The sequence below is a fragment of the Tyto alba genome, unplaced genomic scaffold, assembly GCF_018691265.1.
Source record: "Tyto alba isolate M040663 unplaced genomic scaffold, T.alba_DEE_v4.0 Super-Scaffold_2, whole genome shotgun sequence".
NCBI classification, from domain to species: Eukaryota; Metazoa; Chordata; class Aves; order Strigiformes; family Tytonidae; genus Tyto; species Tyto alba.
In genome coordinates this window covers 9101571-9129455 of record NW_024881282.1, presented here as the reverse complement: position 1 = coordinate 9129455, position 27885 = coordinate 9101571, and the positions used below count along the sequence as shown (strand labels likewise).

The 27885-nt window shown below is 37.1% G+C and overlaps 1 protein-coding gene across 1 annotated transcript in view; it reads right to left on the bottom strand.

Annotated features, from left to right (window-relative positions):
• Positions 1-881: 881 nt before the first annotated feature.
• Positions 882-27885, bottom strand: part of TMEM135 (transmembrane protein 135) — a 183241-nt gene continuing 156237 nt past the window's right edge. The window contains exons 7-15 of the mRNA XM_032991083.2: positions 21501-21542; positions 19829-19975; positions 17600-17669; positions 12071-12238; positions 8680-8743; positions 7900-7976; positions 6152-6250; positions 4415-4482; positions 882-2793 (exon numbers count right to left, since the gene is read on the bottom strand). Coding sequence (XP_032846974.1) covers positions 2661-2793; positions 4415-4482; positions 6152-6250; positions 7900-7976; positions 8680-8743; positions 12071-12238; positions 17600-17669; positions 19829-19975; positions 21501-21542 — 868 coding nt within the window. The 3' untranslated portion in view covers positions 882-2660. The remainder of the gene's footprint in view (positions 2794-4414; positions 4483-6151; positions 6251-7899; positions 7977-8679; positions 8744-12070; positions 12239-17599; positions 17670-19828; positions 19976-21500; positions 21543-27885) is intronic.

Below are 27885 nucleotides of genomic sequence, written 5' to 3'. Positions count from 1 at the left end.
CTAAATAGCCATGCCTCATCAGGTGGTAGGAAACGCTTCCATTTCAGTCACATGAGACCCAACCGCCTGGCCATGTGGTGGGCAGAGCTGGGGGCATGCAGCTTTTCACTAACTTCATCACTGGTTATGTGGCTTTCTCTGTTCTAAAGAAGAATTAAATAACGTCAACCTATATTGCGTAATTACCTGTGGAAGGGCAGAGATGAAGTTGTCAGCTGAACTGCTCTGGCAGTATCTCTTCACTTACACTGAATTAGGACTTTATTTTGTAACAAATACGTACAGTTTAAATGCCCAGTCGCATTCCTGGCATTCCTTCACCACCAAGTATTACTTCACTTATGACTCCAGATGGCTTATTAACAACAAAGAAAAAAAGTAATTTTTTCAAGCAGCAACTGTTTATTATTGGGAAAAACATTAGGTCTTTATTTTTTTTTTCTCTTACATATTCTTGATTTGAATAAAAATAATTTAAAAATTTTTATTTTTTTTTATATTACATGAAAATAATTCAAAACGGCTGTGAATTTTGGAAACAAGAAAACATAGACAAAACTGTTGTTTAGCTGCTGAGATGTAGTACTTGGATATTTTTTTAACTCAAGTAGAGAAACAATCACAACTGTCATTCCAGTGAAGAAAATTAATCCATCTATAAAATATCTTGAAGTTTCAGAATGGTATATAGTTACACTAGAAAGTATTCATAATATAGTATGTGAGTTCTAACATATTACCTAAAATATATAACTTCTCAGACTTTATGAGGTCAAATATTTTAGACCATATTCCAGTGGAAAAACACTACAAACCTATTATGATCCTTTTAAAGTTCTTGTTGAATTAACTTTTATTTCCTTTTGAGGAATTTTAATATATTTCAAGCAATAAAATATTGCATACAAACTAGCTTGCAGAACTTTTATTCACACTAATTTGGACAACCACTGTTTTAAAGGACAAAGCACCTTTAGTAACAGTGATAAAACATCCCTGTTACAGTAGCTGATGAAGAAGCAGATTTTGTGCACAGACTGGTAATTTTCATGACATCTCTGTAAATCTGATAAAAATTACTGCATATTCAGCAATAAGAAATTAAACTAATGGGAATTAAAATATGCTTAAGGCTGGGGTAGGTGTTACAGTGCTACAAGACCTACAAGACAAAGATTCTGTTAATTAATCCAATTCGTATTATCTGACAAAGACTTCCAATAATACACTGATTTATTTTTCTTCTTTCTTTTCAAAATACATGCAACCTATTGCAATTTCCATTCCCTGGCTTACCTTGTCTCTTTTCAGTTGAATGTGAATATAGCTCATCTTTTCATTAAGTTCTAGGGTAACAAACACCATTCAGCATCACCCGAATGGATTCTAATCAAAAAAAAAAAAAAAAAAAAAAAACAAAAAAAAAAAACCCAAAAAGCAAAAAAAGTAATTAGCATATCGAGGTCTCACTTTAGAACACAAACTATTATCTGCAGAAATACTCAGGGTAAAAATGAGGTGGAATTAGTGTAGGTACTTATTTGCACTGAGTACCATATTAAATTTAATGTATGTGTCCCAGCAGGGGATGTATGATGGACCAACAGAAAACCACTCTTCATTGAGTACAAGAAAAAAACACTATTAATACGATCGTCAAAACTGTTCTCTTGTAATAGTCTAATCTCAGGGATCAGTTCTATTTTAAAGGACACTGGAAATGCTGGCTGGTGTTGCAGCTTGACAAACCACCCGATGCCATCTAAAGTGACAATGTCAAGCCCTTTAAAAATAAACATTTAATTTAAGTATATTTTGGGGGACTTTTTGTTTTGTTTTTGTTTCGTTCTTGGCTTTTTTATTTTTGTAACTGTCTGCTGTTTCCAGCACCATCTCAGAGGCTGGAACGTTTCATTCCTTCCTCTGCTGGTTTTGTCATTTTCCACTTGGCAGATACTGACCACCACACCCCGCTGCTCCTCACGGCACAGCAGTCACCAATACTGCCTTCTTATTTCCTTGTCTGTTATCCATATCGTCAGTGGGATTTACAGCCCTGGAATGTGATTTCTGAATTAATATGCATTTTCTTTCCCTAAGGAATGCCTTATTTTGCAACCATAGCTGTGTAAAAACACTGTCATTTTAAAAAATAAGTGGGCAGTGGCTCTTCTGAGATAAATCGGTGATACAATTTAGAAAGCCAAGGAGGTATTTTCACCCAACTGCAACAGTTTTAAGATCAGGTAAAATTTTGGACTTAAACTACGTCATTTGCCTTCCTTTGCAAATTAAGAATTACTTTTAGTTTTACCAAGAAATATTCTACTGGTATGAACTACAGAATTTTGGAAATTATTATGCATATTTATGTTTTACTTCTCTAAATATATTACTCATTTGTTTAATTCATTCAGGAATCTATCATACTGTCAACCAACTACAGTAATCCAGAAATATTTTCTGTGTATGGAAGGGGCTTAATCACTAAGCCACACTTTCCTGCAAAGCTTCAGTATTTCTGATTGGTAAAAAGCATTTCTCTTTGAAATAATACTGAAGTGGAGCCCAAGCCCTCCTCCATATATACGACTGTTAAGTTAATTAACTTTTCAAGACAAAACGTTGATCACATTCAATGACAAGATATACTATCGTTTTCAAGACAGCTCCAGCGGTAGCTCTGGCGGTACAACTGTGTATCTTGGGTCAAGCTTAGGTGTGAAATCCTTGAAGTTCTTAGATGCTTCAGTACCAAATACATCTAAAACTTTCCTGTTCATGAGAGCAAACCTGAAAAACAAGGGACATGAGAGAGTGAACAGATTATTCATTTACTTTTGAAAAAATAAAATTTGTAAAAAATATTTTATTTTAAAAAATTAATTTATTTATAAGATTATTAAAATTATTTCACTTCATGAAAGACTATCCAAAACTCTGAAATACAGGCTTCAGCTTGCACTGTTTAGAGACTACAAGTTTTTAATCTTGAGCAATAGATTTAAAAAAAAAAAAAAATTGACAAATCTGATTAATAGTGCACTGTGTAGATATACTTTACGTAACACAACTTGTGGAAAAGGTGAAATGATAGAGTTCCCTTCTACTTTTAACTTCACAAAAAAAGTCAAACCAAAATATACTACTTTTCTTCCTCACCCCAATCCCACAAACTCTGGCCATTCCTGCTTGAGTGGGGATAACAATTTTATGGGTGTTACAATCTCTTTCCATCTCTTTAGTCTTCAAAATTGTTGAGTGAAAGACCTAGTAAATGTCAAAAGAATCTGCCTCTATGGAGAGAGTGTCAAAATTGCTGTTACAGAGATTTACCTCAGATAAAATAAATGAGCAGAATAGAATTTATTTTCCCTCCTCTCTTTCAAGTAAAACAACCCGAGGATTAGCACAAGAGGGAAAAATGCAGCCAAAACTGGACATCTGCATTGACATCATCCCCTGTATCATGCTTGTACAGCCTCAGAGGTTGCCTGCAGACCGCCTCCAGACAGCCCAGGGAAAGCTTCCCTCTATGTCTAGCAAAGTATTCAGTCGCCTCACGTCCAGCTCAGTGTACTGTGCCATGGGGGGGTGTAGGTTCAACATGCTCCAGGGACTGGCCTCTGATTTCACTTCTATTTTTATAGTCTGGAGAGCTCACTGTCACGACATGCATTACTTTTCATAATCCCACTCAAACTGATCTACATGAAGATTTGGATGCCTTGTTTCTGCCACAAAATACATCAGTATAATAGTGTACACTTCACAAAATTGTATTTTTATAAATAAATTATAGCAAAATCTATTTTAAAAGGTAAGCAGATTAGATCCCTGCGACAAATAAGAGAAAAAATATCCAGGAAGATATTACAGTGTAAACTTATGTTTATAATCAGTGAAAATTTTTCATTAGTTTTCCAAGAAAAGAAATTCCTTTCCCAACCAAAACAGATGTCCTATAAATAATGAATCTTTAAAGTATTCTTAGGAAATACTCTGACTTTTCTACTAAAGCTTTTAAACACGTACTAATACCATGTTGTCAACCATTATACGTACTAAGTGATTTCTTCAACCTGTATAGCCATCTACTGGATTCCACTGAAATCTGAAAGCATTCCACCCTCCAAATGAACTAAAGATAAAAAAAATTTCAAGTAAAACACTCATCTGCCAAAGAGTCTTAACTAGATTTAAGCCTTTCCTCCTGTCATTAGACTAAACCTAGCAATGTTGCTTCAGCAGCAAAGAACTTTAAGTGGACTGGAAACCATTTGAAAAGCAACGTAAACAGGAAATGAGCCCATACGTACTCCTATGGCTCTGCTGCTGACAGCAAATGCCATAGAACGTTGAATGTGATCAATGACGTGTTTAGAAAAGCCATAACACACCCCTGATTACATACCTGCCCTTTGTTAGTCGTAAGAGGAATTTCCAGTATGAAGGTCTCAGGTTCTGAACTTCCATGACAGCCTGCAAGGAGAGTATTCTGTCAGAGCCAGTTGACAGTGCCACGCAAAAGCTTCATCTGCTACATTACGTTGCCAAGACCAGTGAAAGGATAGTTACAGAAATATATAGTTCGGTTTTTTGGTTTGCGTTTTTGGTTTTGTTGTTTTTTTTTTGTTTTGTTTTGTTTTGTTATTTTGTTTTTGTTGTTGTTGTTGTTGTTGTTGTTTTTTTTTCCCCCATTTTTAAAAAATCACCTCATGATTCATGGACAGAAAGCAGCTGTGATCACCTGCCAATGTCCAGCACTACCAGTAGACAAATGGCTCACAGTTGAATTCAATGCTCCATGTGAACACCACCAGCACCGACTGACATTCCCAGAAGGCTATCTTTTGAAAGTGGTGATAATTAACTTTGAAGACAAAGCAACAATAATCCTTATTATTCCTACATACATCACTTTGCACTTACGGATGCCCAATTTACCTGATATTTTATCCCTCACTCACTCTGCATTTTGTGATTTCCAATTTCTTGTAGTCATCTTTATATTTCATGTTACATATCTTAAATTATGTTATATACCAAAATCCTTGTCTTCTGTCTATTCCATTACTTTTCTAGGTCACTTGTGAATATAGTGAGTAACAAACAACTCAGTATAGATCCCTTTTCTAGTTTCCCCCTTCTTCTTCTCTCCTAAACCTAGTAATTTATTTCCAGTCTTGGGCTCCTTTTCCAACTAGTTATAAAGCAGTGAAAAACCCTTTCCTCTTTTCTTGCAACTTTATTTCTATCAGCCTCATACAATGGTCCTTGCCAATAGTGTTTTGGAGATCTCAGTGCTGCAGACCTTCAGGCATATCCCAAACACCGAAATATCAGTTCGCTTTGATACTAGAACGACAGATCTTCCCAAATACATGGAAGCAATGAGGAGGAGAAGTGGAACTGTTCTGTTAAGCATGAGACAGTGGGAGACTGCTTTAGGATAATTTTACATCTTCACTATCGATGGGTACAAAAATATATTTCATTATGGAAAAATTAAAAAAAGATTAAGGGAGATTTCAGCAGATCTAGAAAGGGGGAGAGGTAGTGGAATAATGTAGAGTAATTTGGGTACCACTGAAAAGGAGTTTTTATAGATGATGCAGCTGATAAAGGGACTGGTGTTGAAAGCATGTAACTGACTTGGAAAGAGCAAAGGATGATAACCACACCTTCTTTCAAATATAAAACTTCAGATTTCTTGCTATTTTTTTCAGATTCTTTCAAATCGGCAGATTGAATTCAAGTTAGCTGAAAGTGAAAAATTTCAGCTGATTTAAAAAACGTAAGATAGTACAATGTATTGTTTGTCTGCTTGAGAAATGTTCCTTTCATATGCTTATGAAAGTCCATATATTTATATTCATCTTCTGTGTCAAGACATTTGGTGATCCTTTCCAAAGAATTCAATGCTTTGTGTAATATATTCAGTTATAAACATATGAGAAACTTGATTTATAGAAATGATCTTCCCACAGTGACACTCAAAAGCAGGATGCAGAAGCCCTAATTCACAGCATTTTGCCAGAATCACTATATCACACCATCTTTATCACTGTATCTCTGTGCTCCTTATTTCATTCAACATTTGACTTAAACTAGAAGAACTTAATGTTCTGTTACAAGACAACATACTTACTGCCTGAAAGCATATTGATGTAGAAATGGCATAGATGATGCTGTCTGCATGAGGAAAATAGGGAACCTTCCCTGCTTCAATGCCTTTGAAATATATAGTCTATAAAATAAACAAGAAAAGCTGAACAAAACAAAATAAACACAGTAAAAGTAGCTTTTTACTTTATTTTACCTTTTCAAAGTAACATGTCAACATTACTAAACTACACTCATATATTTTTGTGTATGTCCCCAAATGTGACATTGATTGAGATAGCTTATAGAAGTTATCGAAGATTAATAGAATAAGAGGCTGTTAATGTATAGAACAGGACCTAGCAACAACTTGGGTGTTAAAAGGGTAGTATAGATCTTAAAGAGAAAAAAGGGAAAGTTTACTATGTTAAATTCTTCATTTTAAAAAAGCAAAAGAACAATGCAATAACTATTCCAACAAAGTGAATATTCACTGTTCTTAAACAGCTTGAAATCACATACTTTTCCTTCTGAGAAAACATGTAAAGTTTATTTTCCTGAGCACAGCTTGACCTTCCAAAGCAGCACACGCCTCTTTGGTCAGTTACCCTTGGCTTGTGTAAGATGATAAAAGTAGTAAAAAAAAAAAAAAAAAAAAAAAAAAAAAAGGAAAAAAAGAAAAGAAAGAACACACAGCACTTTTCTTCTCTGACTGCAGCCACAATGTCTCAAAGTCCAGAGAAAACCATCAGCAATACAAGATAATATTGTTTTTTTACAACTGGTGGTCTAAAAGACAATACAGATAATTCAGATTTGCTTTTATATCACCAGTATGATAACTAGTTTCAGAGCTTAATCTAGGATCACGAGGAGCAAGAATAAAGAGTATATCTTCCCTTTGTATGTTTAATTTTAAGCTTAAATAAAAGAAGTTCCTTCTTTTTATATTCTTGAAATGAATTCTGCTCTGGTAATGGAGGTGGATAAATATCACTAGGGAATGAGGCCCTCGAAGTCTGCAGGAGAAAGCTTTGTGATTCAGGGATGATACATAATAAGAGAACACTCTCAACTTATTCCAGTGGTGCTGTTGGGGAAATAACAATGACTAAGTCCCAATTTTATGGAAAAATCACAGTAAGAAATCAAAAGCTGGTTAGCAAAGCATAATCAACAAACCCAAACTCTACAAACTTTTTTTCTCCTTGTCTCCTGATTTTAACAAGTTCATAGAAATAATTAAAGCCTGCAAAAATGGTAATTAGAACAAAGTTCATTGCAAAGCTGGGAACTTAATCAGTTGAAGTATACTGACAAACAACTCCAGCTATAGACTAAAACCTAAGCTATTTTGAGTTACCTTACATTGTCGAATGCCAAAATTAGGGAACAAAGGCAGGAAGTTAGGCTGTAGCTTTTGGCAATAAATCTGCAATTAAGGACTAGTTTTGATTTATGTTTCTGGCAGAATAGACATTCTTGGAACTTTCAGATTTAAAAAATCTGCAAAAGCTACAAAGCAAAGCGCTATGAGGAAATTTTAAAAAATCATGGAGAATATATATGGGGACCAGTGTATAAAGGACTTTTAAAATGAGTTACAGAAAAGACAAAAGAAATGAGACCACTGAACGGCACTGCTTCTTGGCACACGTGTACTGAAACACACCACTGCCACACAACTTTGTACTATATTGGAATCGTCTGACAAAGACTGTGAAGTTAATTTTCTTTTTCTGCCTTGAAAAAATAGATGAAATGAAGAATTCTGTTACGAAGCTATTATCTTACCTCTACTAATTTGGACACCAGATACATAGAGATAGTAGTACTTTTGTAAAACATCATAGAAATTCCCGCTAGACACCCTGTAACAATTAGAAAACAAAAGTATTGTTGAGATTCTGATTTATTGCTGCTGTTGAAGTTTGTCAGCTCAACATACATTGCAAAAGATTATGCTTTCTGTTGCTACAACAAATTTCAGTGATGTTCCCATGCAGCCTATCAAGATAACGTTTATGTCATTAAAATAAGAGGTTTGAAACTCTCAAATAAATCTGTAGTTCAGTGCTCAGAAGCACGGCACCTAATTTCCTCTCTCATCCCACAAGGAGGAGAGACCCCTGAGGTTCCAATACATGAGAGACACACAAACAGTAGGGAAGGGCCTGTACCACCATACAAATTTCATGGCAAAAGGGTCCTCCTTTGGATCCAGTGGAGCCCATCTTTTCAGATGTGTATTCTGTCATGTATGGAAGAGTCATTATTTGAACCTCACGTCCCTACAGCTGGAAAATAAAGGACAAGTTTGCATTTGTGCATACAATAATATATTGTCCTTGAAGCTGACCATAAAAACCACACCATTTGATTGAATTTGCCTCATAATTTTAATTTCAACTCTTTCTTTGAAGCTACTTTAAACACCACTGTTACTTTGACAGAACCTTGATGTACACAGTCCTATTTTCATCACAAAGTCTGGAAAGAGAATGGGAGGACAGACAAGAGAAATAATTACCGAGTCCCAACAGAGGCCATATAAACTTCTTGTCATGGACTCACCAGCTACAAGTGCATGAAGCTCATCATCTAGGTTTCGTACCCAACGCAGGAAGCAACTAGTACCCTGTAGGTGAACGGAAAGCAGGATTAGTCCTAGTTATTCTCTTTCATAATGCACAGACTGGAGATATTCCTCTATAAGCTAGTAATATAGCACACAGTATGAATTAAGAGTGTAGTGTGATAATACCCATAATCCACAGTACCTGAAACATTTCAGTGTTTTAATTAACACTTTACCACTATCATCTCTTTCAAAATCAGAAAGCTGATCAGCCCAATTAGAATACTAATCTAATTCCAAAGCTAATCTTGAATTCACATCATCTTCATTTGCTGTAGTTGTCTAGATTCCTTCCTGTGATAAAGTCTGTTTTCAGCTACATACCAAACACCCTGAGATTTTTCCATACATCCAATAAATTCTGGAATCAGGAAAACACATTAATCTAAAAAGCTAGAACTGCATATGACTAAAAGACACTGTGAAACACATAATAACCTGTTTATTGATACAGACAATACACAGCTGTTCAGGCCAGAATGGATGTAAGTAATTGAGGTTTAGGCTACATTAAAATCTATTTCATTTGGATGACTTCAGGTTACCAAATGATGCAGATTGTTCCACATCTGCCACATCCTCTGCCTTGTTTTTTCAACTCTTCTGGAAATCTGTACTTTGCCTCCAAATTTTATCCCTGGTAAATTTTTGTTTGCTTCTAAATCGTTCAAGATCTGCTTAGTAAGGCCCAATCCAGTGCTGATGGCACAGAGAGAACATTATATAATTCAGTACGACAGCCTAATAATGTCTACTTAGAGATATGTGTGCCAGCCTCTTAATCCATCTAATATGTGCTTTTCATGGAATCAAAGAATGACTTATGCTGGAAGAGACCTCTGGAGATCATCTGGTCCACCCTGAAACAGGTTTAATTAGAGCAGGCAGCTCAGGAACTTGTCTAGTTGAGTTCTGAGCATCTCCAAGGATGGACACTACACAGCCGCACTGGGCAGCCTGTTCCAGTACTGGGCCACCCTCACATGAAAAGGTATTTCCTTTTATTTCTTCAAATCTCCTGCATTTCAGCTTGTACCTGTTGCCTTTCATCCTATCATTGCACGTGTCAAAGAGGTATAGGCTGCAATAAAATCTCCCCTCTTTCTCCAGCCTAAAATCCAGTTCTCCCAGGTTCTCCTTTCATCTTGTATGACCCAGTACTCCAATCATCTTGGTGGCCCTCAGGTGAACCCAATTTTGAAAAAGTCATTAAAAGAAGAAATGAAGCAGTATCTGTGTCCAAAAATGTACTCAGTACCATGGTTGTGATCTCACTAGCTATTTTACAGTGCACATTTTTAATAAATAAATTCCTTGCAAAGCCATTACCACATTGCAATTATGTCAGTCAACTTTCCTACTTATAAACTAATTTAAAAAAGGAAACCAGGCTACTATGGCCAATTTATTTTCTGCAAAACCATGTTTGCTGACATTAACAGTAAGGGGAACACAGAATATTAATAGTACAATCCTACAGTGGCATTTTGGACTGCTTTTAGGGACCAGATGGACTTTTTTTAAAAGCTGTCCATAATGCAATTCTTTTGGGTTCAAAACACATCAATCATTTCATTTTTTTATGGCCGTGGCCCAATCTTTTGGAGTGATTAGAAACTCTGCTGCCCTACATGCTTATTTCAAACTGGAAGAAAAATATAATGCATCCCAAATCTGTGTAAGTTATGGAACACAAACAGGAACAGAAAGTAGAATCACAGAATCATAGAATCACAAAACTGTTTAGGTTGGAAAAGACCTTAAAGATCCCTGAGTCCAACTGCTAACCTCTCTTGGCAGTAACACTGCCAAGCTCACCACTAAACCATGTCCCTAAGTGCCACATTTACACATCTTCTAAATACCTCCAGGGGTGGTAACTCAGCCACCTCCCTGGGCAGCCTGTTCCAATGCCTGACAACCCTTTTGGTGAAGTAATTTTCCCTAATATCCAATTTAAACCTCCCCTGGCACAACTTCAGGCCAGTTCCTCTTGTCCCATCACTTGTTACTTGGGAGATCAACACCCACCTCGCTACAACCTCCTTTCAGGTAGTTGTAGTGAGTGATAAGGTCTCCTCATTTTCTCCAGGCTAAACATCCCCAGTTCCCTCAGCTGCTTCTCACAGCACTTGTGCTCTGGACCCTTCACCAGCTTTGTTTCCCTCCTTTGAACATGCTTCAGCTCCTCAATGTCTTTCTTGGAGTGGCCCAAAACTGAACATGGTATTCAAAGTGTGGCCTCACCAGTGCTGAGTATATTTTTAATAAACTACAAAGGTCTGAGTAGGTCACCCTTGTAAAATGAGTATCTCTAGAACTAAATTACACTTTGCAATTGGAGCTTTAAAAAGACATAAAAATTATTTTACCTTTTGCAATTTAAATACTTTTTTTCTCTAAAGGCTCTTTACTTTGAAAACAGTTTTGAAATAAACTCTGACCAGCCAATTTGCACTTTGCCATCAAAAATTTTAAACTCTGTAACCTTGCAAATTCTTGTCTCTCAGTCTGACTACAAGTGAAGTGAAATGCTGATTTGCTTACAAATTAACATTTGGGTTTTAAAATTTTCAGTGAGTAATATTTACCCTGAATAATAAAGAATTATCTTAACTTTGCAGAGCAAGTAAAGTGGCAGGTGAAAACCGACATGTGTGGTTAAGAGTATAAAAGTGCAAAAGCCACTTCAGCACTGCACTATGCAATATATTCTGCCTTAGGGCGTGTGCTTCGTCACATTCTCTCTTGGCATAAATGAACATAATTTGATTAATTCCAACAATGCTGTATGAACGCATATCAGTTCACAATCTGTCATCCTATAATGGTGCAGAAGGATAGATTTCCAAATGGTAAGCACAATGTCTCCTCAGCTGCACATGATATATGTTCTACAATCTGCTGCTATTTAGTGTCAAGTAAGAATTCCAGATATTTGAGCCAAAAAAATCTGCAAATGGCTTCTTTCTGGCAACACTGCTGCTACTGCAGTCACTACTTATGGCTGCACTAAAATGTTTTTGTGTAACAGCAAGTCTCTTTGCAATCTGAATTAATTTTCTCTGAAGTACTCCTTATCTCCTGATCTTGATACCATGCTGCAAAATCCATCTGGTTTATTCAGAAATAACAGAAAAACCACACAGAATGGAAGACTAGTTGTGTATTTACAATTTGATTGAAATACTACAGAATTTGTTAGTGACATGTGGTAGCAAACAGTATTGGTAATATTAAGCAGCTAAACTTTTTAGTTCTTCATGATATTCTGAAAAGTGAAATAAAACCAGTGGCATTTGTCACTTCTGTAAGTTATAAGCATACTTTGTATATACTGACGAAAGATCCCAGAAAAGCTCCAAGCTGGAAATTTTCCTTGTTGTAGAAGAGGGAAAGTAGCCGAGATGGTTCTGTAAAGAGGTGCCGGAAGGTGGATGGAATCCGCAGGCAACACTGGATCAGGTAACCGATGCTAAACATCCTAATGAAGCCCTAGAGAAAAGAAAGAAAGATTTTTGTGGTAAGAAACCACGAATTCAGAAAAAGGAAAAACAAAAACATCTACAGAAGTACTTATCTTTGACATCGAGCAGTTTAAAACCCACTCTGCCGATACTATGTAAAACGCATCCCCATCCTGAAACTCAAGCCCAGTTTTTTTTTTTCCTGATTCCCCTGTAATATAGCAAAGACAGTAAAATCATAGACAACTGACTCTCCTTTAATTTCTATGAATATCTGAAAGGCCTCAAGGGACAAACCCTACTTCTCTTCTGCTTCAAAATTCTGTCCTCTGAAATAATTCTGATGACTTCATTTCCAGGTTACTGACCAGCTTTTAACCACAAATGGGTATATAAAGGGAAGTACAGCAGTGGAAAAAAGAGCACTTCTACATTCAAATGTCTGGAGAAAACACTAACAGAGGAAAAAGTCCACAAGAGATAAATTTCAGAAAGTGTGAGAATTCAAAATTGACCCTGATGGCTTGGCACATGCTCACATAGGAGCCAAACAGGAGGCTGAGTGATGCCTGCAGCAAACAGCAAAACTGGATGGGAGACTATGTACAAAGCTACTGAGAAAGGATAACATGGGTTCCAGTGATTTTTTATTACTACTCCACCTCAGATACCGATCTGCTTTTTTATACCACATCACAAAACCACACTGACTTTTTCTTTCTAAATTCTTCTCCCCAGTTTCTTATAACTTCATCCTAAGCTTCCTATTATTGTTACCTATGGCTGAACTTCTCTAATAATTCTGAATAAAATCTATCAATTTTTTGGTTGGAAGATGCCTTATCTGGAAACTATCTGTGCACTTAACATTGGCAAATAAGGCAGGCACCCAGTTTTTATCATTTCTGCAGTTAATTTTTCAGAAGATACTCAGGGACACAGAGACAATTCCAGTTACAGGGTTAACTGGCAGACGGATTGATTAAGCAAACTTTCAAACTCAAAAACTCAAAACATTTTTGCCTTCTACAGAACTTTATAATGCATCATAAAGCTCATAAAATTTTATTGTGGTTAAACATCCAGTAATAAACTCTTCCTGAAGCAATTACTCTCCCTGCTACTCAAAAAGTGGTTTATGAAAATCTAGTGAAAAAAAAATATAGTGTCACCAAATGATCCAGTAGCTATGAATGAAAAATTTCCACTGCTACTCTTAAAAGTATGTAAATCGTACATACTGAACAGCTAACGACCCAGTGTTTTCTGATCGTGTAATGAAAATTCCTGCTGAAAAGTACGTGAGCTGGGCAGAGATTTAATGCACTGTGAATTTTGTGTAGTTAAAATGTCAAAATTAAGATAAGCATATATTCACACCTACAACTAGAGGTACCCTAGTGTGAAGTAGTACACAGTCCTCAACTTACAAAAAAATTAGATGATTGTGATACCAGATACCATCATATAAAAAGAAAGTTTTAAAACCAGCAGTTATGGACAAAGCCCTAAACAAGAAAATGAAGAACAGTATGGGATGTTTGACATTTTCACCAAGCTGTAGGAAAGGTTACTCTGATGGGGCGAGGAACACTGCATTGGGAAACACATTCCAATTGGAAACACCCACATATATCTGTGATTTTATTTTTATTTGTAGCCTGCTTGGAAGCGCTGAGCTGAAGGACTGAAACTTAGTTTTGATGTGCACCAAACAGCAATAAGTAGTGAATAAAATATTTCTATTTAGCTGATTAAATCAACCAGGTGAATCCATATCACACTCAGATGTTTTTCAGAGTCAGAGGAAGTATTACATCTTATAATCAATGCACAATATTGTAACTTTTCCATAAGAAGTCCTCCAATGATAACAGAGGTAGAAAACAGAGTATATACAGAACACTATAATAAGCATAAAAGAGCAAAGAAAAATCTACCAAGAGCCATTTCTCCACAGAGATTAAGTTGGGACTCAGATCAGCCAGAAGTAGCAGCACAGTGAAACTACATATGTGCAGAACTCACTGAATAAACCTTTTTTTTTTTTTTCCTTTTGAGAAACAGATTTCTTAAAAGGTTAATAATACAGTCAAGATATTTGCTATAACTCAAATTCAGAAAAGTACATATGTGCACGTAAACAGAGTTCAGTAACATACCAAAACTCAGTCAACCTGTTGCAATATATTAGAAATCAGTTAAGATACTTAAAATAAATTAGTTAAGATATTTGAAATTTGTTCAGGGTATACAGTAGCCCACTTTCCTTCAAGGCACAGAACACAGAGACTACGATCATCAGAAAAAAATCTCATATTCTTCTTGATCATCCTAGTCACTAGGTAAATTGTGAGTGTTATCTGGTGTCATCTGCAGCATCAGCAGAACAAATGGACAACTGGACTATTACTGCTGGCTAATGTCTCCTCATTGTAATCAAGTGGAATCCAAATGAGGAAAAATACTGTTTTACTGTTTCTGATAGCTCTTTTCAGCCATTTACAAATTCAAAGCATTTTAAGTGTTTACAAATTGAAGGGAAGTCTATGAAATCAGGTGGTACATCATTACTAAATGTTACATAAAAGCTATCATGGGTTACATCAACTAGTTAAAGTGCATTTAAATGTGAAGCAGGAGAAAAAGATCGTGCAATGACAATTAAAGCACAGACAAGATAATGAGAAGATAAGATGTTCAAGGGTAAGGAAAAATATAGCAGGAGGGGAAACTTTGGCAATAAGCAGCTCACTGGATCATTATCAGATCTGAAAGCTCCCTTACAGATATGGAATTATAAAAACATGTAAAAATCATGTCAGCTGACAATTACTACTGATCGCCTCCAGGAACAGCCATAGAGAGAACTGAAAAGGCTTTAAGAATTTTGGATCTTTAAAAATCCAAATACATCAAAATAAAATTTTCTGCTCATGTTTTAATTAAAAAAAAGTCACAGAAAATTGAAAGATCTGGCTGCCACAACAGTGAAATTTCCCTGATTATATTAGTGTAGTTGAGAATAATTTATACTAAAATATTACACAAGACTGGTACAAGAATGAAGTAGAGTCCAAACGCACAACTGGTTTCTGTAAGGAGTGAACAGCCTTATATAAATGTCCTTTTAAAATTTATTTTTAGTCAGTTCAGGACTTAGTTCAGCTCCATTATCAGCTGGGTTTTCTACTCCCCTCACCCCCTTTCAAGGGTATGTGAAACAGGAACAAAATGATGCTGAATAAATAACTGAAGAGGATAGAGACTCCTGAATATTCCTTTTTTTTTTTTTTTTTTTTCCCCTTCTCCCAGTTCTTTTCATCATCGACATGTTTCCCCACTCACCTAAGAAAGGACATAGAGAGCAATGTGGGGCCAGTCTATTGTAATTTGAGGAACTCAAGACCTTAAATTAGTTTTGGGTATCTTAACTAGAGCAATTCAACAAGACTAACTCCTATTTCTTGGTCACCTTTTTGTTTTAAAGGCATTTCAAGCTCATTATATTCCATAACAGTCAGATCACCTTTCTCTTTACCCATGAAGTCTCATACACACAGTCATTCTTCTAGCAGATTATGACAGTTTTCTATGGAGAAGAGGCATCAGTTCCATTATGAGTACTTTACCAGAAATCCTTACTTGCTTGTTCTAACTGTGCTTGTAAATAATACCATGTTATGAGGGTACTTATAGATTTGACTGCTGAGCACGCAGTACAGAATGCATAAGAATTTTGTGTGAGATTAATAAAAAGCTTAGAAAGCAAGCCTGGACTAACCACAGTTAAGAGCTAATTACTGTAAAATATGCTTAAGTAATGAAAGACAGCACTTTATGTGAAGTGCAGCAGACTGAAGTTATAGCAAGGCACCCATGAAAAAGACGCACGCTAGGAGATACTGCCATCAGCAGTGATCTGGAAATGCAGTGTATCAACCCATCAAATCACTTCTTCTTAATTTTAATCTTTGTTTTGAATATAATATTCACTGCAGTTTTGGACATTGATTCTGAAGGCCAGACACTGATAGCTATGGGGACAACACAGAGTACTCTGCAAATGAAGGCACGGGGAATGTCTGTTCCCCGGAGGATGCTAACCAAACAGAGCACTCAGGAGATGGGAGACAAAGCGGGCCAGGAGGCACCGAACAGCAAACTTACTGGGCAAGGCACTAAACAAGCACAAAGCAAATGTGTCTGTGCCCCCAAAGACACTATGCCTTGAAGAAAAGAGCCCATGAATGAAACATTAAGTGGAATGAGATAGTGGTAAGAGCTTGTAAAATTGTAATTTTAATCTGGGTTCTGTTAAAATATATGTCATACCCTAAAACAGAAAAGTGATATAGCTATACTGAACTATTCGTGAATGCTCTACTGCATATTCTCATCGTAATTCAGCAGAACACTTAAGCACCATCTCAAATCCTATCAACACCAGCGCAAGTTAGACACATGTTACATAGTGGTACACTAATATACTGCAATGTAAAAGGAGTGTTAATATGACACAAAATGATGCTGTTAATAAACATACATGAATAAATGTCATGCCAGATCTCTTCTGATGCCAAAATTAAGCACAGCTCTTCTAAGATAACATTAACTGTATATAAAATTTTAATTGTAAAGTTATTTTGAAAGTAACACATATCAAAAGCATCTGAGGATACTCAAACTCACTTTTGCTGCTCCATATATAAAAATGGGTAAATTATTAAGTGATTGAGATCTCCTGGAGTCTTACCAACTCCTAAAACAGGCACAGCAGGTGGTACCACCTGTGCCAACCCAACGCCAGCCAAAACAACCCTACGCAGTACGCCTCTGAAAAAAAAAAAAAAATGCTCTGATCCCATTAATAATGGAGAATGAATTATGCCACCGGACATAAACAGCTCTTCCTGGGCGCAGCAACTGTGGCCAATCTCTCATTACCCTGATCCCTTAAAATAAATGAGCGGTGGAGCGAGCCCAGCGCCCGGCAGCAGCGTGCCAGACCCGCGCAGCTGCACGTGCGCCAGGGCCACGCCGCCTGCCGAAGCAGCACATTCCAGGTGCTTTATTTAGGGTGCCGTCACAAGTGGGCTCAGTCGTGAAGTGCATCACATAGTTAAACAAGTTCCTTGCTTGCTAGTCCATTTTTTCCCACACATTTTATGTTATTCATTCACTACAGATAATCTGAAAGACCAGAGAACATTAACCCCCCTCCCTACCCCATCCTAAATTGAGAAAATATGTTTTCAGGCTTGTCACATTTTCAACATAAGGGCGAGTGACAGGCTCCTTTCTCACTTCCAAGTATGTGCTTTTTCTGACTAAACACTTTTACCCTTTCTTTGTGAGAGTTTGTCAATCTAACTTTTTCTGCACTTACTTTAATACAATATGAGATGCAATTATCTCCATAGTGTTTACAGCATCTATGCCTTGGGCCATGTTTGCACCTGCAAAAAGCACAATGAAACACATATTAACTTGTAGCTGTTTTCAACGTCATCGACAGGAGACTTCATAAATTTTTCTTGCCTAAAAATACATAAAGTGCTATTTTCCCACCACTCGTTCTTCACATTACCCATTGAAGGGCACCGTGAACTTTTATGATGCCATAAAAGGATAATAAAAACTAACAATACTTTAGTTGTACAGCAAGAAGTGTCTGCACACTTACTTGGATCCAACTTCTAGCCATACTGCACATTAAATACAAACTTAAAGAACAATTTTTCTGTTGTGGTCAACAGAGAGAAGTGATGTGACCCTTGCCGGTTTGTCTCTGTTCTGTGGTTCTGGAGGATATTTGACCAAGCATCCATTAACTGTGTCCTTACATCTTTCATACCATTGCAATGCTCATTGGAGGACAATGCAGAACACACAAATGCACAGAGATACCCTGTGAAACTTCTCTCCATTACAAGTCTTCACTTCTGAGCTATTTCATCTACTGTGTAGATTTTTATGTAGCTCTTACTTTGGACAGAGAATTTGACCTTGAACATTTAAAAGAGACTGGCTTGGGATGGTAGGATACACGGATTGCATATGTAGAATTAAAAGAAGTAATGTCATACCAGGTCTGAACATTTTATTTTGCTATAGCCAAGTATTTAAGTTTTAATGCAAAATAAATTACAGAATTTATATACTGTGTCAAATATCTTGTAAGTTTTGAATCATGTACTATAAAGTCTAACGGCCATAAATCATCTGTGAGGTCAGTTTATGCAGCAAAAATTGTAATGAGAATGTGATCAGGTTACAGGCATTTAGACTCAATTATATTGAAAAGAACCATATGGAAGAGAAACCTGTAAGAGTATTAGGACTGAAAATGTAAAGTTTTCTGAATATCTGAGTCAGGAGTTTCAAAACCTTGAAGAAAAATATGCTGTTCTCCAGCCACAGTCCCTTGATCCTTGTATTTAATGAACAGTGGAAGAGCTATGAACTACCTATCTCGAGCAAACTGAATAAGAGGTATTTAAGATAAAGTAGGTCTAAGCAACTCAGCTAAAACAATCTGCATATGGCTGGAGTTGTCTTCTTCTTGTAGGTCTTTTGTTGTCTAATATGGTCATGCCTGAAAAGCCACTGCTGACTTCCATCATGTTTTTCAATTAAACCCCACAGCAAATGATAGGAAGTCACCATGTGATGTAGGCCACTTCATGTTTGTTTATTATCTGACCAAGATAAGCCACTACTTTGAGAACACAATGTATTTGGAAGACTTGTTTCTCTCCTGCATGTCAGCAGGTAAAGATCTGGTCATAAAATTGCTCCTGGAGAGGTCAATGGAAGTGAAGATTCATAGGTGTGGTATGAACAGATCCCTAGTCCATTTTTTATTCCATCTTCCCTGTACATGAATGACTCCTTGTGGTGCCCAACATGCCTGAAGCAAAAAAATCAAGCACAGTACAAGTACATCATCTGAACATATTAGACTGAAGAGCTAGCTGATATCATTTTCTTTAAGCTTATACTAAAGAATAATTTGGATCCAGTAGACCAGGGAGAACCTATCTTACCTAACTTCAGATGCAGATCCAACCTTGTGCAGAATAGTTTTAGACTCACTCTTTGCTTTGCAATTTCCTATTTCCCAACAGTGGAGGCAGGCCATGTGCTACCAATCCTGTTCTTAGGAGTTCTCCTTTATGCAATACAGGTGTGTAGGTCCCCAAAAAGATGATGTTACAGTCACTTACAGTGACCCAAGTAAGGTCTGCTGCAGTGCAATTTCCCCTCCTTAATATTACTACTAGCACCAGCAGAACCATGCCATGAGCCGGTTTTGCTGAAAACTGCAGAAAAAGCAGTCACCACTGCCACTCAAAATTAATTGAATTTGCTCTCCCTTGTTAAGCCAACTGCATGTTGCAAGTCACTGCTATGACATACAGATCTTAAATTGTGCTTTCATTAGAGTTCATAATTTGTCACTGCTAACTACCCAGTAAAAATGAAATGCAAAATACTTAAATGCAAAGCAAAAGAATTATAAAACATTGTCAAATACAATGTAACAAAATATTAAAATGAGCTACATAAGAATGATTAATTTTGTCTGATTTTTCTTCCATTTTCTTTGACTCACACTTTGTCCATGAGCTTTTTTGTTAGAGCCAGGATGTTCATTGGCTGTGATATTTTTTCACAGTGCTTTATCTTTCTATCTGTTTTTGAAAATGCTGCTTCAGGTGAAAATGAATGAGTGGGGATTTCTTCTTTCCCTACAATGAACCTGAAAGAAAAAAAAACAAAACAGAGCAAAACAACAATTATATAAATAATTCAAGGAAATATATGAAGTCCAATGTAAGTCTCTAAGCCTTTAAGACAAGCTTGAAGTAACCTATGAGTCTGCAAAAGAAAATGCATCCTATACAGCTGCCAAACCTTGTATCTCTTTAAAAAAATCACTCCACCAACATATATTGAAACTTCAGATAATGGTCACAATTGCTGCCAGGAATTTTTTAAAACTAAAAACAGTACTAGGGAAGTCCATCTCTCATACAAAGGAAGAACAATGAGTAAGAAAATAAAAAGGCACATGAAATATCTCAAATTATCTTTAGCAAAATGGGGTTACATAAAGGTTGATAATTACTATAATATTTTTATAAAATATCTGTTTTGTACAATCTTCAAAATGTTTTCACTCCCACCAAGAGTATCAACTTTGTTTTGCTTGGCTTCATCTTCAGCCCTCTTTCTTTATCCAGAAGTTGATATTGTCAATATACCGGTTCATCGTAGGTGTAGAGTTACAGTGTATCAAGGACAATGGAGGACACAATGGCAAGATGTTTCCTAACACTTTGCACTGTAATCTGAGTTACACTGTACTGTGGCAGTCTTGCTGAGGGTGATGAAGGCATAAAAACTTTGTCATTCGGTATGTGATTGTGAACTGGTGATTTCAAAAAGCGCTGTTTCTGCACATTGCCATAGGAGTGTTTCATGTCCCTATTTCTGGACTATAGGCAAAATTATATAACTATTGGCACCTTGTATCAAATTCCATGGCTGTTTCATATCTGTAAACTATAAAATATTTCCCACTACCAACAACAGCATGTCAGTCTTGCTTGACTTCAGCTCTTTCCTTCACCTGTGAGATGATACCATCCATGCACTGGGCTGTCTGAGTGGTTGACAGGTAGCAGAGTATGTAAGAGAGAGATAATAATAACATGTCTTTGTACTTCTGACACAAGACATGAAGACAACATAACTTTCAATAACTACAACAAATGAGTGAGTAACACCAGAGAGTCCCATCATAAAATAAATTCTAGGAGATCATGGACCACAATGGCAAACACAAGATTTAGTGGCACGTTGAGGGTATTTCAAACAAATGTGCTACAAATCCATGCTTTATTTGGGTGCTGGTTACAGAACTACTGTTGCATTCAATAAACATTTTGTAAACGCATCAAATAAACTTCAGGTCAAAACACAGCAGCCATTTGCTTCCAGGAGAATATTGGGAACCGTGAATTGGGTTTTAGAAAGAGAAAACATTAACACTCCTTCAAAAACATTGCAACCATATGTCTGCATTTCCTTTAATAACAGTCCAAAATATGAAAAGATACTATTCCTTCTTCAAGCTATGCTGTATACCCCCAAAGTTGGAAAAGTTTTACAACAGCATGATTTTTCTTAGGAATACCCTTTTTCACACAATGCAGCTGCCACTGTGCATGATTCCTCAAAATCTTCACTTTAAGCTATGTACTCACAGAAACTTTACTTACTTTAGTGCAGAGTACGTGAATCCTTTCAAGCCATCTTTGCACCTGAAACATAAAAGCAACAGTTTCTTCTATAATGGACTGCTTGCAATAGAAAGTGTTATAGATTTAATATTGCGTAGAAGGGTTGCAGATGAGTATCAGCTTCCCATTAACAGAAAACAGCACATTTGTAGCAACTCTGTGGCTATCCCCGACTTCACAGTTGTCACCATGGCCTTGGGACATCTCAGAAACAAAGGGTACAGCATACAAATGCCAGCGCTTCTCTCTTTTATCCAAACCGAGAGTGGAGAAATTTTTAAAGGATGGTGACAGAACCACTGGGGTGACAATGGAAGATTTCATATGACAACAAATTGTTGGTTTATGGAAAAGAAGTCACAATGAGTTTTATGAAACATAAATGTTACTGCAAGGAGAGAAAGGACAGTTGAACCTCGATAAAATACCCACCCTCTTGTGAACAGCTGCAGGGAATAATTATTCCGACTTTGAGATAAACTGTTCTACTTCGCACACTGTTGATCTCTGCAGCTTGTTACTTTAAGAAGACTCTCAACCTGAAAGTCCCTGTTTTTCAACTGTATAGTGGCTCTGAATCTGAGCTTGATTATAGACATTCTTCCTTTACAGACTACAGGGTTCTTTGTGTGAATAATGACCATGGTAGAGAGTCCATAATTGGCTGTGCAAGATTGACTTTTTTCTGCCCAGGATACCATGAAAGGAGCTGAAGCTTGCAGCTGCTACAGATTCTTTGCAGAAGACTTCTCAATGTCACATTGGTAGCAAAGCAAAGATAAGGTATTTGGGGGTTTTTCCCCTTTTCATTTTATAGAGTTGCATGGGGAATAGACCACGGTAAAAATGCATTCCTGACACAATATGTAAAGCACAAATTAGTAACTTATCAGCACCATCATTTCAAGAACACACCTAGTCTAAGATGGGACGGCAGTCGCAAAAGCTTCGTAAGCGGGAGCAAATGAACACAACCCTTTGCTTTCTGCCAAGCTGTCGGTGGAAAGCCTGTGCCCACACACGCCTGTGAGCACATGACAGCATCTCCCAGAAGCCACCACGTGTGGTCCACACGTCCTGCCAATGGCTGGATACACGTGAGCAGCGGGAAGAACATAACAAGATGAAAGATGTTCACAGATCAAGAAAGTCTGGCTCTGTCCTGGCAGACAAGGGCCTGGTGCAGTGCTGGTAAGATATCACAGCATTAAACACTCCTGGGAAATCCTTCAACACATACGTTTCCAAGGACTTGGTTTTGTCACCATGTACACAGTGCTAAATAAGTATCAGACACACCACAGCACCTGAAAATTCATCCTAAAGAGTTTATCTTCTAAAATGACTGCACCTAAAATATTGGTCACGTATATATGATTTATAGGGGTTCAAATTACAAATAAAATTGCCCACTGTATCTTTAATTAATATGGAAATTAATAATCAAAGATGTGTGAACACTTTATGATTTTTTTACCTGTGGTATTCAGAAGCTGAAAATTATAATAGGACTTTCACAGAAAGATGGACTGAAAGATAGATTGAAACAATTGGTGAGTGACGGACTGAAACAAAGGAAATCAGCTTTGCCCAGAGATCAGAGAGAACCACTGGCAGAACTGCAAACAGAGCTCAAATGCACAGGGTTTACATATATCTGCTCCATCTACAGAACCACAGTCTGGCATCACAAGTCTGATTTTAAACCTACAATTGACTGTAAATTAAATGCCCTTTTTGTTAAGGGTGTTTAACACATTATGTCTGCAAGTTGCCAGCTCAAGAATAGGGCCTTAGTTTCTACTTTTTTTTTTCCAAGTAAATTAAAAACACACACAAATTGAATTGTAAACATGCATATAAGTGTTTCTAGAATAATATCGAAACAGAAAAGTAATTACAGTGTGAGCATGATCTTTTTGCCTTAATCACTCCAATGCAACTGCACTTTGGGTTGCAAGTGTTCAATTATTCCTTTATTGCACCACCAGATGTCCCTACCCAACTATTGCTCAAACTGACCTGACCGATGCTATCCTACAATTCATTTGCTTTAAACTCTCAAGGAAGTTGTCAGTCCAATCCTTTCTTCACTAATATTGAAAATCAGAAGACATCTGAATCACTGAAAGAGAAAACAACACCCCAGTCCCCTCCTTATCACGCCCCACAAAATGAAAAATATTTCTAATGACTATTCTGATTACACAATTAAAGTCAATTCTATGCAGTATTTGATGTATACGAATTTTTTTAGTTATTCTATTAGTTATAGAGCTACAGCTATGAATCCCCCTGCAAAATGCACCGAAGTTAAATACGTAGTTCAATATGGAAGCAATGCTAAAGATACAATTCCATATTTTTCCCATCAGCTTCCTAATTTTTTTAGTAATAACACAGTATAGAATTCCAATTTCACTTCTTAAAAAGAACTCAATTCATGCTTCCTGCTGTCTAAAATATCTTGTGTAAAGTCATTATGCAAAACTAGCGGGTATGTGGAAATATTTTGGAGGGTTCCAAAACCAGGAGTTCTAGAGAAATAATACTTTCAATCAAAAGTAACTTGCACTTTAATTTCCCTTCTCTGACATGGCAATTTTGTTCTTACAAATGAAGCAGCAACAAATCTGGAAATCTATTTTTTGGCTGTACATAATGTATTCAGCATATTAAAGGTTTCAGAATACTGGTCTACAGATTGAAATTGCCTCAATTATTCACTCATCAGGTACACTCACAGGTACACTGAAAGCAACAAAAAACCCCTCCACACTGACTCCAAACATGCTTCTTTTTTTGTGGGGGGACAAAAAAACCCCATGCAGGGACAGCGTGGAGATGTCACAAATTCAGTGACTGACCTCAACGGTGACTGCTGAGGTACGATGCTAGCTGCACATAGCTCATTTAATGAACACCTGGTTGCTAATAACTGAACTAAGACTAATGATTTGCTCATACAGTCACTAATTGGTAATAATAATGCCACCGCTAATTGGTAATAATAACTTTTACTCAATGCTTCATTGCTCAAGGGGTGAAAAAGTCTGCACTCTGCTGCTGACCCCTGTGAGTCATTCAAGCTGCAAATGAGCACAGTAAAATGCATTACGTGTGCCCAGCGTTGCACATACCCCTGAGACAGGAAAAATCTAAATAGTGTATTATAAGCTTGTTTGTAAGGTATTATTCAACCTGGAAGGTCTGAGATAAAGGGTGAGCTGTATGCCATCAGAGGTACTCGGCGTAGCTCACCTCTGCTACCACTCCTACCACCCTTAATGTCCCAGGGACCAAATCCCCAGATGCAGGTGGGCAGCATGATTTTTTTTTTTGCCCAGCGAGCAATAATTCAAAGGGCACATAATTCAGTTACATTTTCCCATCAGAGGGAAATTTGTCCCTGGGACAAAGCCAGCAGCACCAGCGGCTCTGCCAGCTGTCCCCCTTGGGCACCGCGCACCTGATCACGCAGCAGAAATGCTCTGCTCTGTTAAAGCTTGGGTTTGGCCAGAGACACAGTTGGAGCCGGAGGAGCAGAACAATCAAGAAGCCATAGCAATAAATTTGGGTTCTCCAAACTCCCCTGCTGGGACAATTTTGGCACATGAGCAAATAGGGTCAATTTTAATCATGCATATTTATAACATAAATTTAACTTACAGCCACACACATTTATTTTTTTCATAAAGAAAACACAAAAAGTGGAATATAGCCAAGGCTTGATACTAACTATACTTCCAACAAGACTTGAACTAACTCTAATTATTTATGTTTGTGCATGTAAAGAGGTGCTGTACATGAGTTTACATTACCCTCCCTCCATCCTATGGGAAGAAGTTCCCACACTGAACTGTAAGGCTGTATGCCAGCAATTATGTTTTGGGGTTTTTTATTAGTATGTTTTGTCATAACTCTTCTAAAGATTTTCTCTGCGACCAATTGATATTCCCTGCACAAGAAGCCTTCTGAGGAAACAGGTCACTTTTTACCCACAGTAAGGAGAAAGCAGCTCACAGCAACAACATATGCCAAGTTTAACAACATCCCCATACTGCTTATGTTATCCTTCAGGGTAAGAGTAAATTAGAAACTCCTATATGCAGAGCTCTCATTACAGCCATGTGGGAAGGAAACACTGCAAGCACAGGACATGTGTTGGCATATTACTGCAGCACATCTGCCCATAAAGGTTGGCCAGGGGGGACCACGTTTCCACCTTAAGGTGTCTTGTTTTATGGAGAAGGGAGGATCAGAGTGATGAAACGTGACTGTCTGAACACGCTAGCTACATCCCTTGCTATTAGGAATCAAAGTCTAAAGTCTATCTATGCTCCTTTGTGAGCTGTGCTGAACACTAGAGGATAATTCATTTTCTGTTTTAAGCTACTTAGAGTGGTTACTATACCTTCCTCTTTCTGTTTGTCTATCCTTCGTTCCTTGTCTTCTCCCCAGTGTTAACAGTCAACAGAAACAGGTGACGTTTTCCTGAGATGTCTTCTGTATCCATTTCTCTTCTTCCTTTTCCATCTCCACTTTTGCTCTTTCTTCCTGCAAGTCAAACTCCTACTCTGTATTTCCCCTTATCTGTCCTCTAAATGACATTCTCAAAAGCTCATTTATTTTTCTTAACAAAAAAAAAAAAAAAAAAAAAGTGCCATCAGTACCTCCTCCTTACCTCCTCATAGTCTGACACTTTCCAACATGTTAATCAAGTGGGTTGTGACTACAAGATGAAAAGTGCAGAATAAGCACCACTGAAAAACAGGATTATAAAGAAATTCAAGACTCAGGGACACATGCTTAATCATTCTGATTCTGACAGAAGAATTAGTTCAAGCTCAGTTCTAAGTTCTTTTGAGACTAATTAGTTGATGTGGTGACTATAATGTAAAATCACATTTTGGAAATATCAGTTTTCCAAAAAGCTCTGTGATCCAAGAAAAATCCCAAACTAGTAAGACCTTTCTCACTGATGTAACTCTGTAGAAAAAGTTACTTTAAAATTAAGTATTTTGTATCTCTGGATATAAAATAAGAGCTAATCCAGTCAAATCTGATAAAACAAAGGAAACTGAAGCCAAAGTTTGTTTAGAAATGTGTACCGCTAGTATTTTTCCCAATGGAAGAACACACATGGGAAACTGGATCCTAAAAATCTTTGTAGATTTGGTTATACAATAGTTTTCTGACTTCAGGAACTACTCATGGCTTTCGCATCAATTTTAAAAACCCCTCTGCTTATGTATTCTCCTATCAGAAATAAAGGGCATTAAATCTGAAATTGAAGCACCCTACTTGGAAGCAGAGAAGCATTTAGATGCAATTCCTTTGCATCAATACCACTACTTGGAGCTGAGTAGAATCTAAAGACAAAGCAGCTTCCTTTCTAGATCTACAGCTACACGAGGCACAAGAGATCAAAATACAGGAAGTTTCCTTCACAGATGGCTAGGTTGCTCTAATATAGAAGATTCAATGAGATTTTTTGCTTTTTCTTTTGTAATTATGGCCGTTTTGACTAATCAACTTTATTTGTATCTTATTAAAGATATTAAAACTTGCTCTCACAAAGATAACTCAACCCAAAAAGAATATCCGTATTTTGAACTAAGTTATGGTACCCTGTATAGACGTGCAAACATTTTTGTCCATCCACCCAGACTGAAAAATATCTCTTAGAGACACTGAACAATCATCATATCAAGGCACCTGGAAATGCAGAGAGCAAACATAATCTGTTCCATGCACCAGCTGTTGCTGACATTAACAATTCCCCCAATATCAAACATAAACCCTTCCTTCTTCATGCTATCTCTCCATGTCCCAACCTTTCTCACATGATGCAGAAGCAGGAATAACCACCTGCTTTCCTCTATTCCTCCACTTTGCCAGGACTGAGATGGAAAAAGTGATGGAAAACCTATCCTCCTGCTCCTCTCAGCAGGGGTGAGGAAGGAGGCCCCATCCCTTTGGACCACAAAACCCCAGGAAAACCAGTGACAGCTGGAGGCAGAGAACACGTCACCAGTGCACTCGGAGTTGCCTCCTCCAAGACTGAATAGGATCACAAGGCACAATTTGTTAATTGTGTGGAGGAAATCCAGAAACAAATATAAGAGAAAAAAGGATTTCTACTCAGATTCTCTCCTCTGAATTTTACCTCTTCTGAATTAAACATTTATTTTCTTTTTATCTTTACTCACGAGTCTTACCTATTCAACTCAGAACTATGAAAAAATATTATAAGGAGCAATTATAACCAAATAATCTAATCTTGTACCCCATGGACAACATGTAGCTTTTAGAAGACGTCAGAAATCAGATTAAAAATAACTGAAGTCAGAAGAGTTGTAGC